Below are 17,491 nucleotides of genomic sequence, written 5' to 3' on the forward strand. Positions count from 1 at the left end.
ATACAGTTGATTTTGTCCTGGAGCAAGTGAATTAATTAGATGACCTCTTGCAGTCTCTTCTATTCAATTTTTTATGAATCTGTGAAACACGTAGTGCTCAGATGAAACAAGGTCAATCAGACAGGTGTAATTGTTGCTTTCAGAAAGACAGTGAGATGAGATGTAAATATGGACCTTGCTTAATGTTTCTAAATAAATTAAAGAACGTTTGAAAAAACCACCTAAAATGGTCCAGAATGCCAAAGGAGAAAAACACTTGTAAAATAGTATAGGTACGATTGTTAGGTCCTAATTCCACTGTTTCAGGCTCAGTTTTGTAAAATTATATATTTGTGGATGTAACACGCTTTAGTTTTGTTCTCATTTCATATTTATGAATGTGTGAGAATGCTTTTGTTTCATCAAGGTGCTTTTATTTCACTCCTCTGCCTTCCCTACCTATATGCTTTGGAAGATTCAATATTCTCGTTGCCTACAGCTTCATGGGAAGCAAATAAGTAAGTTTGTCAAGATATGGCAATGAACTTGTTTAAGACCTCCTGCTAAGATACATCAAAGGCCATGGCATCATCTGTTATGTTGAAAAGAGGAAGCTTAGACCCCCACAAGAGACAGATGTTAATGAAGCCTTTGCTCACCACTAAACAGTTAAATGTAATTGAAAGTTTTGTGTTAGGTTATCTGAGTGATTCTGTTTGTAAAAATTACCCACATTTTTTTAAACAAAAAAGGAAAGAACAAATATTTTAAACACAAAACATTAAGTGAGAATTTCGATACTATTACTTTCCATACTTTTCTTAGTGTAGAAAATTCCTGTCTGTATTTCACAGCAACAGGTGCTATGAAATATCCAGTAAGTGACCTTTGAGGAAGGAGCTCTTTTTTGGAGCTGTCGTTGTTGCTTCCCTTATTAAAGTATAATTGTGCAATCCTTAAGATAAAACAAGACAAGTTCGTTCTGAAGGAAAAGAACATCACAGAGAAAATAAACTTCCCTTTCTAAGGATAGCTTCATTTGCAGCCTGGGTACTGGAGAAAAACAGACCTGGCAATGATGTTATTTAACACTTGGGACCTGACTAGCTTTGTTTCAATTGCAGGCTATTTAAGTTTTGGTTTTAACTATGTTTCTGGTTACTGGTTCACAGCAGTGTTGGCAAAAGATAAACCTTCTTACCTTCTTGACAAGTACTGTTCTGTGCAATTACAAGTCAGTGTCAGGTGGACTGAAACTTTATTTCAGCTTTTTTGAGCTAACTGAATCTGCATCAGAACTAGTCATTATTTTTAGCAATCAGCTGTGCACATTACAAATATGTTGTCTAATGCCATTTATGGACCTCTGAGAATTCCGTGTGTCTTTCATCCTGAAATCTCTGCCTCAGAGATAGTCTTTGTAGTGACTTAGTATTGTCCCTTGGTTCCAATAATGCACATTTTTCCCTCTAAAATTTTTAGAAACTGTACTCTATGAAGCATCTGTTTTACCTCTTTCATGGACAGCATTACAGATTATGTCAGATATTACGAAGTTTTCTTACCCATAAATGTTTTATTTCTAAAGAATTTAAAAATTTGATTTTTTAAAAAGATTCTGGATGCTCTGGGATCTGCAATTCTCTAGTCAGTCCTAATCTCTTCAGGATTTGTATTTCCCTCAAGTAGTTCCTCCTGTCATCTTTCACTCTTCCCAAATAATCCATCTTGGATTTACTATTATCTAATCCTTCTTGCCCAAACAAGCACTTCTCCCCTTTTTCATCCAGCTAGGAAGTTTGCAAACTCTTACATTTCCTGAGTGCTCCTGTATATATAAGCCATGTTTCAGGAGGAGACTCAGCAGAAGAGGGATGACACATAACTTGTAGCCCTGGGTGGCATCTTGATGGACCTCTGACTTCCTTGTGATGTGTCCAGCACCTTTTTTTCAATGTGTCTGTCACCAGGAATACAGTGTAGTATGCCAGGGACACAACTAGAGAGTGCATACCACCATTACAACTGTCTTGTAAGATTCAATTGAACACTTACTAGAATGAGTATAAATTACAGATGTAGCAAAGGGACATCATACAGAAAGAAAGAGATGATACCAGGTGAATACTGGTCTGAGGTCCATAGCAGTGTTAGGCATTTAGTCCAGGCCATTAGAGGTAACGAAGTCACAAGTTTCCTTTATATAGTAGCCCATTTTGATAGCTTTCAGAAAAATGAAGACCAATAGCTGCTGGGACAAGCATTCAGAAAGGTGTCAGAAATGATGGTGGTGAAAATCCTTTCCCATTGGGTGGCAACTCTCACCTAAACAGTATCCAAGAAGGTGGTGACCTCATGTCATTAATCGGTCAAATATGTATCTCTCGAAAAATTGTCCTCTTCTTCATTCCAACCCATAAGTTGACAAATTTCAAGGACTCTACCACCTGTCTCTTGAATAAACTATTAAAGTAAGCTGTCTGAAATTGTACAGCTTATCAATTTAATATGAAGTTTTCACTGGAAACAACAAGGGCTTGTGCAGTACCCACACAAAGATCAGCCTTTATCGTGTTTGTTGATCTCTAGATTTTCTTGAGACTTTTGAAGAGGTGAAAAATCAGGAATTGGAACGAAAGGCCCAAACAGAAGCCAACATTGTTGCACTTCTGGAGCACTCAAGCAGGGTAAGTGCATTTCCCTTCTCTTGTGGCAAGCTACGAATTAAGAAGCACAGAACAGGAGAACAAATAGATAAAGAAGGATGGTTATTTTCATGTGTTATCCAGTCAATATCTTCATAATAATATCTTAAGAGGATTAACATTAAACCATGTACAGCTGTAGTTCAAAAAAAAAAAAAAAAGAAAAAGAAAGATTTAATTTGTCTTTATTTCTGGGGAAAGAGTTTTGAATATTAGATAATACTTGTGACCAGAATAAAGGATATGTTCACATAATTGCATAAGTCATCATCATTGCTATAATGAACATTATTCCATTCATGATAAACATTTCAGAATACTGCAAAGAAAACCTCTGCAATATTTTGGTTCCTTAAAGTCTACAAGTCTCAGTTCTTGGGTATTCTGTCAGTACTATTAAGTAACTGACAATATTCCAGTTATCTCTCTCATCTACTAAAATTATGTCTGGAATACCCTGCTGTGTAGTATTTGATGTAATCACTTTAGAAATTGTTCCTATTTGCAGTCTGCCATTTTTTGCACTTTCAAAACATTTTTTCTTTTAACATTTTTGGTTCCCATGGATTTTTTTCTTATGGAAATCTTCCAGCTGAGTAATACTTTGATTATATCATCACATAATTGTCTTCTAACTCTTTCAGTATGGCATACCATAGGTATGCAATAACACTTACTTTAGAAGAGATTGATATGGCAAAACATACTTCCTGTATTTTTGTTGCATCTTTACTGGCCTCTCAGTACATCTTTTATCAAAAGTTGACAGAATGAAAATCATTCACATTTAAATCACTTCAGATTACTTCCAATATTTTCAGTCTTCATAGTAGAAAAGGCAAATAATAGATAATGGACTAGAACAGGAGAGTTTTTTACTTGCCCAGTTACCATTTGTTGGTTCAAAGATACAACATGATCTCATTATTGTCTTTGGTAACACACAGAATGTGAATCATATGAAACAAATTTCATCTGTTACCAATCAAGAGCTGAAGATTATGCAGGAAGACCTCACTTTCAAATCAAATGAAATGCAGAAATCACAGAGCACTGCTAAGAATCTGCTTACAGGTGAGATCAGCAATGAATTTTCAAATTAATTCCTTAAAAAAGTTAAAATAACCTGAGATTTTACACTAATAAGTGCAAGATCAGTGATCTCCAAATACTAAATTACAAATACAGTGACAAGTTGACAGATAGAAACTCTTGTGGCTAGCAAGATATTTATATTCCTCAGGAGTATTTAACTTACTAGTATCAGTAAATGATCAGCTTCCTTACACAAATATATGTTAAGCAGATGCATTTTAATACAGGGCTACAAAGTTGTTGAGCTAGAAGTTTGACTTTACTAATATTCCCCTTGAAACAAACATTTTTCACAATCTTAAAATAGTGTTTAATGAATTGAAGTAGATACTTCCACAGCTATCTAGCCATGTATTATTTGTAAATGTAGTTCTTAGTATCACTTACTCGTGGTTTGTGCTTTTCTAAAGGACTATGTACCATGGGAGAGTAACTGGCAACAGCAGCTCTCAAATTCTCAGGCTTTGATTCTGCAAAGTGAATATTCATTTTGACTTCATTTTGGAAATGCTCAAATACTGAAAATTAAATGTAAGAATCTTCAGGATCTTGCCTGTAATTTCAAAAAGCAGACATTATTTTTCTTTCATTTCCGTAACAAGTATCTATTTAGTTCTTTATTTGCACTGTTTATAGTGGAATTGTTCTCATAATTCTAAGCCTTTGCCAATATCATTATTGGTTCAGCAAGCCTTTCCTTGTTTGTTTGGCTGAAAGGAAGGGGCAGGAATTAAGAACCATAAATCATTTTGTTAGAAGGCTATTACGTGCTGTACTTGGTAGTAATTTTCAAAATAGGAGCCTGTGTTGTAACTTTAAAGCAGTTATGTGCAAATAAGAAATTGTTATGCACAGAGTGTTACAGGAATTGATTGTTGTGTGTTTGAACATTTAATATTCATTTCTCTGCAAATACTCATTTTGCAGTCCTAGTGTAGTTTAAAAAGCTGGGCCGTACATTACAAGTTCAAATATCACTTCTTGCTCTTTTGTAAGCATCAATCCTTATTACTTCACAATATAAGGATGTTCTGGAAGCACATAGCACTATGGAGACATCACTGAAAGACATATTTCTTTGCAAGGGGAGAGAAGAAAATTACAGTATATAATTTTCAGCAGATCATTTAAATGATTCATAAGTAAATTTCTGAAAGTAAGGAGTCACAGATACTGTAATAAACAACTTAAGTTTCTTTCAAAAGTACAGTGAATGTTCAGTTTGCACAGTTGAAGTTCTTCCTAACCCTTGAGTTACACTACAGTCATCTTCAGGATTCTTTTGTTGTGATTAAAGTCTGGATTTCCATATTTTCTTGCCATAATAAAGATATTAAAAGTCCACCAGCAGAACCCTTAAAAAAAAAATAAAAATAAAAAAAAGAAGAAAAAAATTAAAAAAAAAAATAAAAAAAGAAGAAGAAAAAAAAAAAGAAAAGGAAACCATGAAGAGTAAACAAAAGTGCTGATGGCATAGTTTCCCAAAAACATTTCCCTGGGTCACTGTAGTTTGGTCTGAGAGTTTGCTACTGTGTACACACTCCCTGCTAGACGCTGCAACTTCATGGCGTATCAGAAGGAACTGGGCTGCATCCTCTTCCTGTCTCTTCCCCTAGAGAAGTTTTGAGTTTTTTACTTTTGAGTTTTTTTCACTGAGGCTGTTGCTGGATAAGGATAAAATTCACCCTTTCCACTTTCTTCCCTTTTCTCCAGAAAGTGTAAATGGATAGGGAGTAGCCCATTGCTGTCTCACCATACTTTTTATCTGTGTATATATATAGAACAGTCTAAAAATCCTTTCTAGCTTTTAGGCATTTATGTTGTTAATAATCTTTACATGTAGAATAAATCCCAATTAATCAACTATGTATTATTTTAAAATAACAAAATATAAATATTAGAACAACCATCTAAAAAGCAAAAATTCTGTGATTAGGCCTAAATAAATCCTTAAGAAAATCTAAAGTGGTTTTCTGCCATTTCTCTCCAATTTTAATTATTTTCATTTTATAGTTCTATTTTTTACTGATTTTAATGTCCAAGCCCTGATTTATTAAGGTCCCTTGAGCATTTGTCTGTCTTTAAACCACAGTGACATAGGAACAAGAGAAGTAGAGCAGTGGTCTGTTCAGTTGTGGTTTAGGATCTGACACTGACCAACACCAGGAACTTCAAAGTGAAACTATGGGCAGTTATGACATATTCTAGACTGAGGGAAAGTGTTTTCTTAAGCCCTTTAAGGTAGAAAGCAGCATAAACATTGAATCACAGACATGCAATGCAGTTCCAAATATTTTATTTTTAAATACATCTTTTTACCGATATGGAATTTTTTCTTATTTATATAAATGCTCTTTGCACATACAGCACCCTTTCAATCTTAGCTTATGGAAGTGTGTTCCTCAGGATAATTACATATTGTACACAAAAACATTGGCTTGTCTTTTTTTTTATTTTGAGGTTCCTAATGAAATCAACAAAGGACTCTGTAATAAACCATAAATGTTCATTAAAGCAAATGTTTCACTCTAAAAAATGAGTATATGGCATAAATACACAAGAGGAGAGATGAATACCAAAATCTTGCTATGAAAGGGTTTTGATCAGGTGAGATTTTCCCAAGTAATTCCAAGGAAATCATACCCACAGGTTTTGGAAAGGTGAAATCTCCCTCTGTCACATATGCACATCCACTCCCTCCTGCCATAAAGATCTCTACTGCCTTGGTTAAGTTGGGGGGAAATTTTCCTACCCTTTGTCCAGGTATTCAGCACAAATCTGAGCATGTGAACAAAATATACAGTCTATGCCAACAGAAGTTTCTTTGTGCTGTCTCGTCCCTCCCCATATCCAATTCTACAAGAATGTAGAAAAAAATCCTGCATTATTTGTGTTATTCTTTTGAGTTAGACGCAGCTCTGAAACATAAGATTATGTAGCCATGTATTTAAATGTTCAGGAACGTGAAGAAAATATGTCAACAAGGCTGCAGAAAACTATCCAAAACAAGTATAGCCACACCCAGTCCTTCCATGCTCAAAGTGGCAATTTATCCCCACACCTGGATCAAAGTATATTTTTTATTTTTTGTGTCTTTATTGTGTCCTCTCTTAAGCATCTCGTGTCTGAACAGTTTGAGTCTTTAGATGTGTCTTCATACAAGAATCCATCCATACTTCTATCTCCTTTAATTACCTGTATCTCTGCTGTCTCTTTATAATGGATTGTCAGAAGTAAATACTGTATATTGTAGCACATGCTGATTTTGTAAGCTGTGACAGTTCTTATTCTGTGGAGATATGGAAGTGTTTTCCTGTACAGAGTGAATGTTTAAAGCAGATTTGAGTATTTACTCTCATAAAACTAAGTCTTATCATATACAAGTGACATAAATAAAAACTATGTAATGCTACAAATGAACAAAAATAATTTTTTAAATTGTCTGCATTATTGCAGTCAACTTTTTGTAAGATATCACCACTGCTTTAAGACTTTAAATTGACTGGTGCTATAAACAACTTTAACAACAGAAATATCACACTGTGATGTAGAAAATCACCACATTTTCATTACTCACAAAATATGATACAGTAATTGTAATATAAGAGTCTGACATAGGGGATGATTGTGAAGATTTTTTTTTTCTTTCATTCACATTAACATTCCCATGAATATCAAAATCAGAAAGATATGCAGGAGCTTTTTGTATTGCTTAAGTATAGCATAAACCTTTATATACTGGGCAATGTATTATGAAATAAAAAGTACTGTTAATTAGAGATTGTGTATCTGGTGATCTAGAGAGTCAAAAACTGCAGATGGACCTACAGAAGATGGAACTCTTGGAGGGCAAGATGGTTGATGAACTGGCTTCTCTTAAAGACAAAATTGAACAAACAAAAGTGGAGTTGGAGGTCTATGGTAATTTGCCAGCTCTGAAAGCATCAGGAGAAGAGAAGAAAAAGGTAATGAAAGGAATGAAACGGATTATACACAATTTGTGTGGGTTTGAGCACCTAATGGAGGGGAATCCAGGTCTATGACTGGGAATCCTGACTGACAGCTGGAAACTGGGCTTGCACACCAGCACAAATGAATCCAAATGCTTCTCTGCTTACATATGTGACTTATTAACTGGGTACATGTAGCAGGCTTTCAGCTGGATACCTTTTGATAACTTCCTTGCACAAAACTTCCCATTTATTTTAGTAATTCATCTGAACTTTTCTGCTGTAACTTATGTCTATCCATAAGTTTGAATTTAGCAATCTAACCACAGGACCCAAACAGAAGAAAAATCTATCTTGCATGTATTTTCTCTAAGACAAACTCCATCTAAAGCACTTCCCATTTCATTTCTGAGAAATCTGCAAATTCTTGACATCAGCATTCCCATTTGTGCTGATATAGTATGATCTATGCCTACAACTTGGTCATAACCATTGAACAGTATCTTTAGGACAGAGCATGCATTGCTCCAGAAAAGCCTTATGAGTTCTTTATGCATGTGATCTCTTTCTGAAAGGAAGAAAAAGTAACATCTTGAAAGCTGAATTAAAATAATTTGTCTGTAGTCCACAGCAAATGAACTCATCTGTTAATCGGTTTGTACTCTTTTGGGTTTTTTCCAACTAGAGACTCCAGGATGACAAAGAAAAATTAACAAAACGTAGCCATGCTTTCAAAAAAATAATGGAACACTTGAATACAGAGTATGAGACAGTAAAGAAAGAACTGCAAGAGAATGAGACACATTCTCAGGTACAGCTTAAGCTACATATTATATCTTCAGTTGTTTCTATTGCAGTTTTGGTTTTCTCATACACATGAAGCATTGTATGGATGGAATCAGTTTATTCCTTCTCAGGCAGTTTTGAAAGTTATGTGTTGTAAATGCATAGGCATATTTTCTGTTTTCAAACAGAAGTTAATATTGTGCCAATAAATTTCTTGTAAGCTTTGGATTTCAGAGTTACTAGGCAGAGGTATTTCTGAGCTTAAAAACTGTGTGAATCCTTTAAGTGTTTGTACTGATCTTGCTCAGAACCCCTGCTGACCTTCCTTTGCTTGAGGAGTTTTGAGGACCAACTTAGAAAGAAACTACGGGGAAAAAAAAGTAATGACTAATTAGATAAGATCCCTTTTGCTTTTAAAGTTACAGTATTAAGTTTTTTCTTGCAACTTGTATTATTAATTCCATTTCCCTTTTTCCAATCCTTCTGCTCCTTGCAGACCACTGAAGTTTTAAGGTTTGTTCAGACTTCTTTAAATCCAAGGAATTTGGCATATGAGTATATTTACATTTAGATTTCAAAAGTGAATCAGGAAATAAGATATTTATAAACTCTTGAGCAATTTTGATTCTTCCATGATAAACACCCATAAGTTGCTGTCATTTTGGCAACAGAACTTTACTGCATATAGGTTTGAATGCACTGAAGGAAAATGTTTAACCTCAAAATAAACTGAAAAATGGAATTTGATTATTTTCTCTGCATTTCACTGATTTTTATTGTTTCAGGTTGTTGATATCTTTGGCCTTTAGAACTGTTACTTTTTTCTAATTCAGTTAAAAGCTAAAGGTGATATTTTTCCATGTTTAAGTTAACTTTGTTCTGGAGTGAGCTTTATGGAGCTGATTGAGAGGGCATCACTCTCAATGAGGAGATACATGTATACAATTGTAGCATATGATTACTGTGGGATAACTCTAGGGTAATGAAATAAATCCCCAAAGCAGCATGCCGAAGTCTGCAAGACTTCAGATATCGTATATTTTTTATGCCAAGATCAGATTCTTATTCATAGAGATTATGTAAACCAGAAATAGATACCCAGCCAGTGTTTAGATACTTGCATAATCATGCTAAAAATTTTATATAAAATAGTAGTTGTGCAGCATTTCTTCAGTTCATTAAGCTGTGGCAGGTCTATTTCAATGTGTGCAGAAAAGGTTTATTTCTTTCCTTTTTATGTAATGAGTGTAAATGTCACAAGGGTGAATAAAGGTATATCTTAAAATAGGTGATTAGTTGGCATGCATCAAGTATTTTGAAGTACAAATAGTGTTTACATATCTTGAGGGTTTAGGCTATTTTGCAAGCAGTCGACTGTGTGAGTTGTGGCCCTCAAGGAGTTACTATAAAAATGCACGGAATATTTCCTTTGGATATATCAGACAGTATTTTAAATCTAGGCTCCTTTACCAGCTGTATTGCATGTAGCAACATCCACAAATGGAAATAAATGACTACCAGACAGCTGATTCTTCACTGTAAGATTTATTTTCAGTAATACAGCAACTATTTTCATGTCTTCTAGCTTAAGAATAAGTTTTTAAGTAAGACGTTGCAATATGTTCCTAATTTATTACCTTAATTTCCACTGGAAGTTTAGTCTTAGAATGATTTTCAGGTTTTGCATGTAAAAATAACATCTGCATATCTTGAAATGCAGAACCTTGACCAGTAGCATCAAAAAAACAAATGTTATAAAATTGTATTGTAAGGAAGCAGCCATCAGTATAATGTCCACATTAGCTTCCTGTTGATGCTGAAAGTATTGAAGAAGTGCCAGCACTTAACCCACACTCCTACAATCTTCTTGCTGCAGCTCTGTTCTTATCACAGCTTCTGGCATCAGACAGGAAACTGAACTATGGAAGTAAGGAAGTTTCTTCTGTATAGCTCAAAGTCCAAGACAGTGTCAGGAAATATTGTATCTTTGGTGATTTTAGATCTTGCTGATTTTAAGAAGAGATCATTTAAATGATATGAAGTATAATAAGAATTAGCGTCTCCCTGCAGTGTTCACCTTTTCACTTCTGACTTGCTTACACATTTCCCTATATGACAAGTCTTGAATTCTCATCTGATTTTTTCCATCTACCACTGCAGTTGCATGCAGTGTTTTTAAATAAATAGATATATGACGTGCTGAATTACATACAGGTTAATAATTGGCAGCTTTAAAAATAATTTTGCCATTTTTTCTCATTTTTGTGGGTTTTTGTAAAATAACTTTGATCATATCAGATGATAGAATACAAGGTATTGATACAACATTTTTGGGAGATTCTTTGCATAAGTACATGTGTAATAATTATCACTTTAATTTTTGGCTCTTTTTGTGTTTTCAGCTTACAAATTTGGAGAGGAAGTGGCAGCACCATGAGCAAAATAACTTTATGATGAAGGAATGTATCCTTTTCTTTAAGAAATACAGTAAAATTCACACACAGTATTAATTGAGGAAGAAGTCTGTTTCCTCCAGCAGAACAAGACAGGACAGAATGGGGAGCAGGAGACAGGAGGAGAGGGGAATGGCTATACTTTGCAAATGTCTGATTAGCTGGTAGATATATATAGCAAAACTTGCATGTGTTGTCCAAAACAATTTTACAGAGTCCTAAAGCATAAGATTTGCCTTGCAGTCTGGAGTTTTTCCTGTTGGGTCAGTTTTGCCATTAGGCTTCATTTTAATGTCATCTTCACATCTGTCCAGCCTTATCTGAAATTGTCTGGCAAGTGTAGCATTGTTTGAAAATCTGTATTGCACAGTGACTTTGCTTGGTATTTTGCAGTTTTAAAACACCATAAATATAAACAATGAAAAAATGAACAACAGATTGTATACGTTTAATGTATTTCTTATAAAAAAAAGAGGAATTGCGTATTAGAGAGAAAAAAATCATAAAAATGGGGTAAGATATGACAAGGAGATGTTTTAGCTGCAAATAGACTGGGATGGGGGAACTGCATTGTAGCTCTCATTATGTGATGCTAATTAAAAAGTTACATTCCACTAATCGTGTAAGACCTTCCACAACATCAGCAAAAATCTTATGTGCTGCAAGTGACTTTCACAAGGTAGTTTTTGAAATTAGCAAAAGCACTGAAATTTTTTTTTTAATTAGAATTGATGGTTCTTCTTATCTTGTACTATTCTCTATACTTACTGTGGAAATATGAGTAGGGCATAGTTGAACTTTTATTTTATATTCTAGGGAGTTCAAATTCACTGCAATAAGTTCACTTTTATAAAACTAGGAAACAAAAAATATGAAATCTCAAAGATGCATAGAATCACAATCGTATGATTATAGTACAAATGTAATTGGTAAAAGTAACAGCAAAACTAGACCATATCCTCCAGTGTTGTGTGTTGGACAATGGACATTGCTACATGTCTCAGAAAATGGCACAAGAGCATATTTCAGGGAATTCTGTAATAGTCTAGCCATCGGGGAGAAAAATATATAGAATCTGCATATAGCGTTATCTTTTCCATATACCAAATATTCCATTTCTCTTATCTGTTAAGTGCTCTAATTCTTAGAAAAAAGACTTGGACAACATAATGTAATTGGAGCCACCTCCTCTATGAAGAAGGCTCTACAGGAATATTTTAGTAAGGCAAGAATCTTAGATCTTATTTTTCCTAACACAAAAAAACTCTAAAACCAAGCATGAGAAAAACTTGATTGGGATATTAAAAGTGCTTTGTAACTTGCTACAATGTATTACCTATCCAAGTGCAGACCATTATACAGAGTTTTATGTCTGCTTTTTTGGACTGAGAATTTTGTAGTTGGAGTCCTAAGTGCTGAACTATATGGCTGTAAATAGCTGAGTGCCTTGGAATGGTTTTGTTTGCAATATAACAATGGGTAGAGTCTTTTAGGAGGGGCCTATTGCCTATATATGTGAAAACAAAACTGACCTAGGAGTGTAAACTTTTTTTTTTTTTAACAAGCTTGGCATAAGATGGCAGCTAGTAAATTGGTGTAAATCCTTTAGACCAAATTTGAGTTTTTTCCATTATTTGCAACCCTTGACAGTTTCCACAGAAGGAAACTTGCTGTATTGTGGTTCCCTGATGATCTCTAATTATACTAATATTTATACTGGGAATTTGTTTCCTTAATTCTTTTAATCAGTCATAGCAACAAAAACTCAGGAGAGTGACTACCAGCCAGTAATGAAGAACGTTAGAAAGCTGGTCACAGAATACAACAAAGCTCTCATAGAAGCTTTACAGAACACCAAGAACTGAACACAGGCACTTCTTTCCTGTCCCAATGGACCAACAATGAGAGATGGGCACAGGCAGCATGACAAGCTGGGCTACTGAGCTCATTTGCTCATCACTACGGTGACAGATATTCTTAAAAGTATTTTTCCAGGTTTTTAGAAGTCACAGGTTTTAATAGTATCCCTCCTTTTGCAACATTTAAAAATTTTAGAAATAAACTTCTGAATTTTAGAAACTTGTAAACAGAAAAAGGAAATATTGCACAATGAGTGTAAAATCATCAGAACATTTTACTGAGGCCCATTGCTGGATTGCATCTCAAATGCAAAACTTCAGTCTGTTTCACACAATGAATCTCTAATTGTCTTGTAGTCCTATGACTGCTGAACAGAGTAGGAGTTTTCCCTGAACAAGGACTGCCTGACAGGGTTTCATATGCATTTTCTTAAATTAAGTGTATAATAAGATAAATGGTAATACCAGCATACTATCCCTATTTAAACAGCAATTTATAACAAGTAAGGAAAACATAAAGGGTGGCAAGCATCCTTTTTAGTCAGAATTGATTCATAGTATAAAGTCTTATAGTAAAAGCAAATGTACTTTGGATTTGTCAACAAATTTTCATAACATAGAATCCTAGAATGGTTTGGGTTGGAAGGGACCTCAAAGGCCATCTAGTTCCAACCCCCCTGCCATGGGCAGGGACACCCTCCACTAGACCACGTTGCCCAAAGCCTCATCCAACCTGGCCTGGAACACTTCCAAGGATGGGGCATCCACAACCTCTCTTGGCAACCTGTTCTAGGGCCTCACCACTCTAACAGTAAAGGATTTCTTCCTAAGATCTAAATCTACCATCTTTTAGCTTAAACATATTACTGTTTGTGCTATCACTACACTTCCTGATAAACAGTCCCTCCCCATCTTCCCTGTAGGCCCCTTCAGGTACTGGAAGGCTGCTGTAAGGTCTCCCTGGAGCCTTCTCTTCTCCAGGCAGAACAATCCCAACTCTCTCAGCCTGTCTTCGTTGGTGCTCCAGCCCTCTGATCAACTTTGTGGCCCTCCTCTGGACTCACTCCAACAGCTCCATGTCTCTCCTGTACTGGGACCCCCAGGGCTGGATGCAGTACTCCAGGTGGGGTCTCACCAGAGCGGAGTAGAGGGGCAGGATCACCTCCCTCAACCTGCTGGTCACATCTCTTTTGATGCAGCCCAGGACACGGTTGGCTTTCTGGGCTGCAGGTGCACACTGCCGGCTCATGTTGAGCTTTTCATGAATCAACACCCTCAAGTCCTTCTCCTCAGGGCTGCTCTCGATCCATTCTCCACCCAGCCTGTACTTGTGCTTGGGATTGCGCCAACCGATGTGCAGAACCTTGCACTTGGCCTTGTTGAACTTCATGTGGTTCACATGGGCCCACCTCTCCAGCCTGTCAAGGTCCCTCTGGATGGCATCCCTTCCCTCCAGCGTGTCGACCACACCACACAGCTTGGTGTCATCGGCAAACTTGCTGAGGGTGCACTCAATCCCACTGTCCATGTTGCCAACAAAGACATTAAACAGCGCCAGTCCCCGTACCGACCCCTGAGGAATGCCACTCGTCACTGTTCTCCACTTGGACATTGAGCCGTTGGTCACAACTCTTTGAGTGCAACTATCCAGCCAATTCCTTATCCCCCAAGTGGTCCATCCATCAAATCCATGTCTCTCCAATTTAGAGACAAGGATGTCGTGCAGGACAGTGTCAAATGCCTTGCACAAGTCCAGGTAGATGTCGTCAGTTGCCCTTCCCTTATCCACCGATGCTGTAACCCCATCATAGAAGGCCACCGAATTTGTCAGGCATGATTTGCCCTTAGTGAAGCCATGTTGGCTGTCACCAATCACCTCCTTATTTTCTATGTGCCTGAGCATAGTCTCCAGGAAGATCTGCTCCATGATCTTGCTAGGCATGGAGGCGAGACTGACTGGCCTGTAGTTCCCTGGGTCTTCCTTTTTTCCCTTCTTAAAAATGGGGGTTATGTTCCCCCTCTTCCAGTCGGTGGGAACTTCGCTGGACTGCCAGGACTTCTCAAACATGATGGAGAGTGGCCTGGCCACTCCATCTGCCAGTTCCCTCAGGACCCGTGGATGCATCTCATCAGGTCCCATGGACGTGTGCACCTTCAGGTTCCTTAGATGTTCTCGAACCTGATCTTCTCCTACAGTGGGCAGTTCTGCATTCTCCCAGTCCCTGCCTTTGCCTTCTGTCATCTGGGCAGTGTGGCTCGAGCACTTGCTGGTGAAGACTGAGGCAAAGAAGTCATTGAGTACCTCAGCCTTCTCCATATCCTGGGTAACCAGGTCTCCCATTTCATTCTGGAGGGGACCCACATTTTCCCTCGTCCTCCTTTTATCACTAACATACCTATAGAAACTCTTCTTGTTATCCTTGACATCCCTGGCCAGATTTAATTCTATCAGGGCTTTGGCTTTCCTAACCTGATCCCTGGCTGCTCAGGACAGTTTCTCTGTATTCCTTGTAGGCTACCTGCCCTTGCTTCCACCCTCTGTAGGCTTCCTTTTTGTATTTGAATTTGCCCAGGAGCTCCTTGTTCATCCATGGGGGCCTCCTGGTGTTTTTGCCTGACTTCCTCTTTGCTGAGATGTATCGCTCCTGAGCTTGGAGGAGGTGACCCTTAAATACTAACCAGCTTTCTTGGGCTCTTCCCTCCAGGGCTTTGCCCCATGATACTCTACCAAGCAGATTCCTGAAGAGGCCAAAGTCTGCTCTCCTGAAGTCCAGGGCAGGGAGCTTGCTGTGCGTCCTTGCTGCCCTGAGAATCTTGAACTCCACCATTTCATGGTCACTGCAGCCAAGGCTGCCCTTGAGCTTCACGTTCCCCACCAGCCCCTCCTTGCTGGTGAGAACAAGGTCCAGCATGGCACCTCTCCTCGTTGGCTCCTCTATTACTTGGAGGAGGAAGTTATCATCAATGCATTCCAGGAACTTCCTGGATTTCTTGTGCTCTGCTGCATTGTCCCTCCAACAGATGTTGGGGTGGTTGAAGTCCCCCATAAGGACCAGGGCTTGTGCGCGTGAGGCTGCTCCTATCTGCCTATAGAGGGCCTCACTGCTCGGTCTTCCTGGTCAGGTAGCCTGTAGCAGACCCCCACTATGAGTTCTCTATCTTCCTAATGGAGAACTGATTAACTTATTTTATATTTTTTAGTGTAATTACAAGGAGAGAACTGTGTTAAAAAGTAGTGGAACATAGCTAATGCAGATCTTTTGTAGAGCATTTTACTTTTGTAGTATTCATCAAAAAGGAAGTAAAAGGGAATATTACTTGTATTTCCTGCAATGCTTTTTTTCCTCAGGATTCAAGCTGCAGTGTCATATGCAACTTCTACTTTGACAAAAATATACAGAAAAAGATTGAACATAGAACAAAACCAGGACTGATCTGGAAATAACAATACGTGCTCTATGATACAGAAATTTCAGAAAAAGTGTACATGAAACAAAATTTCCATGTGTATATTTCCCTCACATTCTACATGTAATGTAATTATAAACTACTTAATGATAATTTCCTCCACCTGGTATGTTGTAAGCTAGTCCTGATCTAGGAATGTTAGCCAGACAGTAATCTAGCCTTTTACAAAAAAATAATAAAAAAACAGTGGGATCTGCATTTATAGTTGTTATGCTCTCTTAGAAAAGTTTTCTGAAGAAATAGTAGACTATATGCTTCACTTTATAGAACTGGAGTAGACAAAGAATTAGAAAATGCACTGTGTCCATTAAAATAGAAGTTCTGTGGTTTTGTCTCTAATTTTCTCCGAATCTGTGATTGTAATTTTGAGTATAAAGAGGTATGCAAAACAAAAATACTGAAGATTTTTGCACAGAGCACTGTGTTTCCAAATTCAGCACAGTAAATGCTGTTGCTCTGTATATTTATGCCGGTATAATATTTAGAGATAATGGAACAGGATTTCAATAAACCAAGGACTGTTATCTAGGGGAAATTCCCACTAATGTCTTTTCCTTCCTGTCACAGTTTCAGCCGTTCCAGAGAGAGCCCATTATTTGCCATAATAAAGTTGAAGTCTAATATTCTCACCAATCAAACCATCAGCCGGAGAGATCACCTCCTGAATTCCACTTGTGCTACAATAATATATTTTAATGAACAATGGAAAAAAGCTGCAGCCTGAATAAACAGACTACTTTAATTCGCTTTGACTCAGGGCAGGGGATGGTTTTATTCCTTGGGAATGATTCTGTAAGATAGCATGGTAAAGTTTACAGGTTTTTGTTGCGTTCCTCAGGAGATGCCTGTCACAAAAGCCCTCCCTCCGGTGTGTTGTTATTTTCCTTGTTGAAGGATCTCCAGGTCACCTGTTTCTGTTTGAGAATCTTGTCAATCATTCCTTCTTTTAACAGTTCATTCTTGTGGTCCTGGATCATGGTCGTAGTACCCGTGGCTGAAAAGAACTGTATGGATTCTAAATGTGAGCTACACAGCAGGCGTTTAATCTCCCTCTAGGAGATTAATAACTCATTCCCAGTGGTAAGCTGAGTAAATAGTATCCATGTCTAGCCCCTAAAGTCTCAGTGAAAATAACCTTTTCTTTAATTCTTTCTATCTTTTTGTTGTTGTTGTGTAATACAAGTTTAAGTACCAGA

General features: G+C 37.2%; 1 protein-coding gene across 1 annotated transcript in view; it reads left to right on the top strand.

Moving 5' to 3' along the window:
- Positions 1–16,834, top strand: part of IFT74 (intraflagellar transport 74) — a 41,423-nt gene extending 24,589 nt beyond the window's left edge. Inside the window, exons 15-20 of the mRNA XM_075741001.1 lie at positions 2,569–2,666; positions 3,632–3,758; positions 7,581–7,744; positions 8,415–8,540; positions 10,918–10,978; positions 12,718–16,834. Coding sequence (XP_075597116.1) covers positions 2,569–2,666; positions 3,632–3,758; positions 7,581–7,744; positions 8,415–8,540; positions 10,918–10,978; positions 12,718–12,833 — 692 coding nt within the window. The 3' untranslated portion in view covers positions 12,834–16,834. The remainder of the gene's footprint in view (positions 1–2,568; positions 2,667–3,631; positions 3,759–7,580; positions 7,745–8,414; positions 8,541–10,917; positions 10,979–12,717) is intronic.
- Positions 16,835–17,491: the final 657 nt, after the last annotated feature.

Source organism: Balearica regulorum, chromosome Z (assembly GCF_011004875.1).
Source record: "Balearica regulorum gibbericeps isolate bBalReg1 chromosome Z, bBalReg1.pri, whole genome shotgun sequence".
NCBI classification, from domain to species: Eukaryota; Metazoa; Chordata; class Aves; order Gruiformes; family Gruidae; genus Balearica; species Balearica regulorum.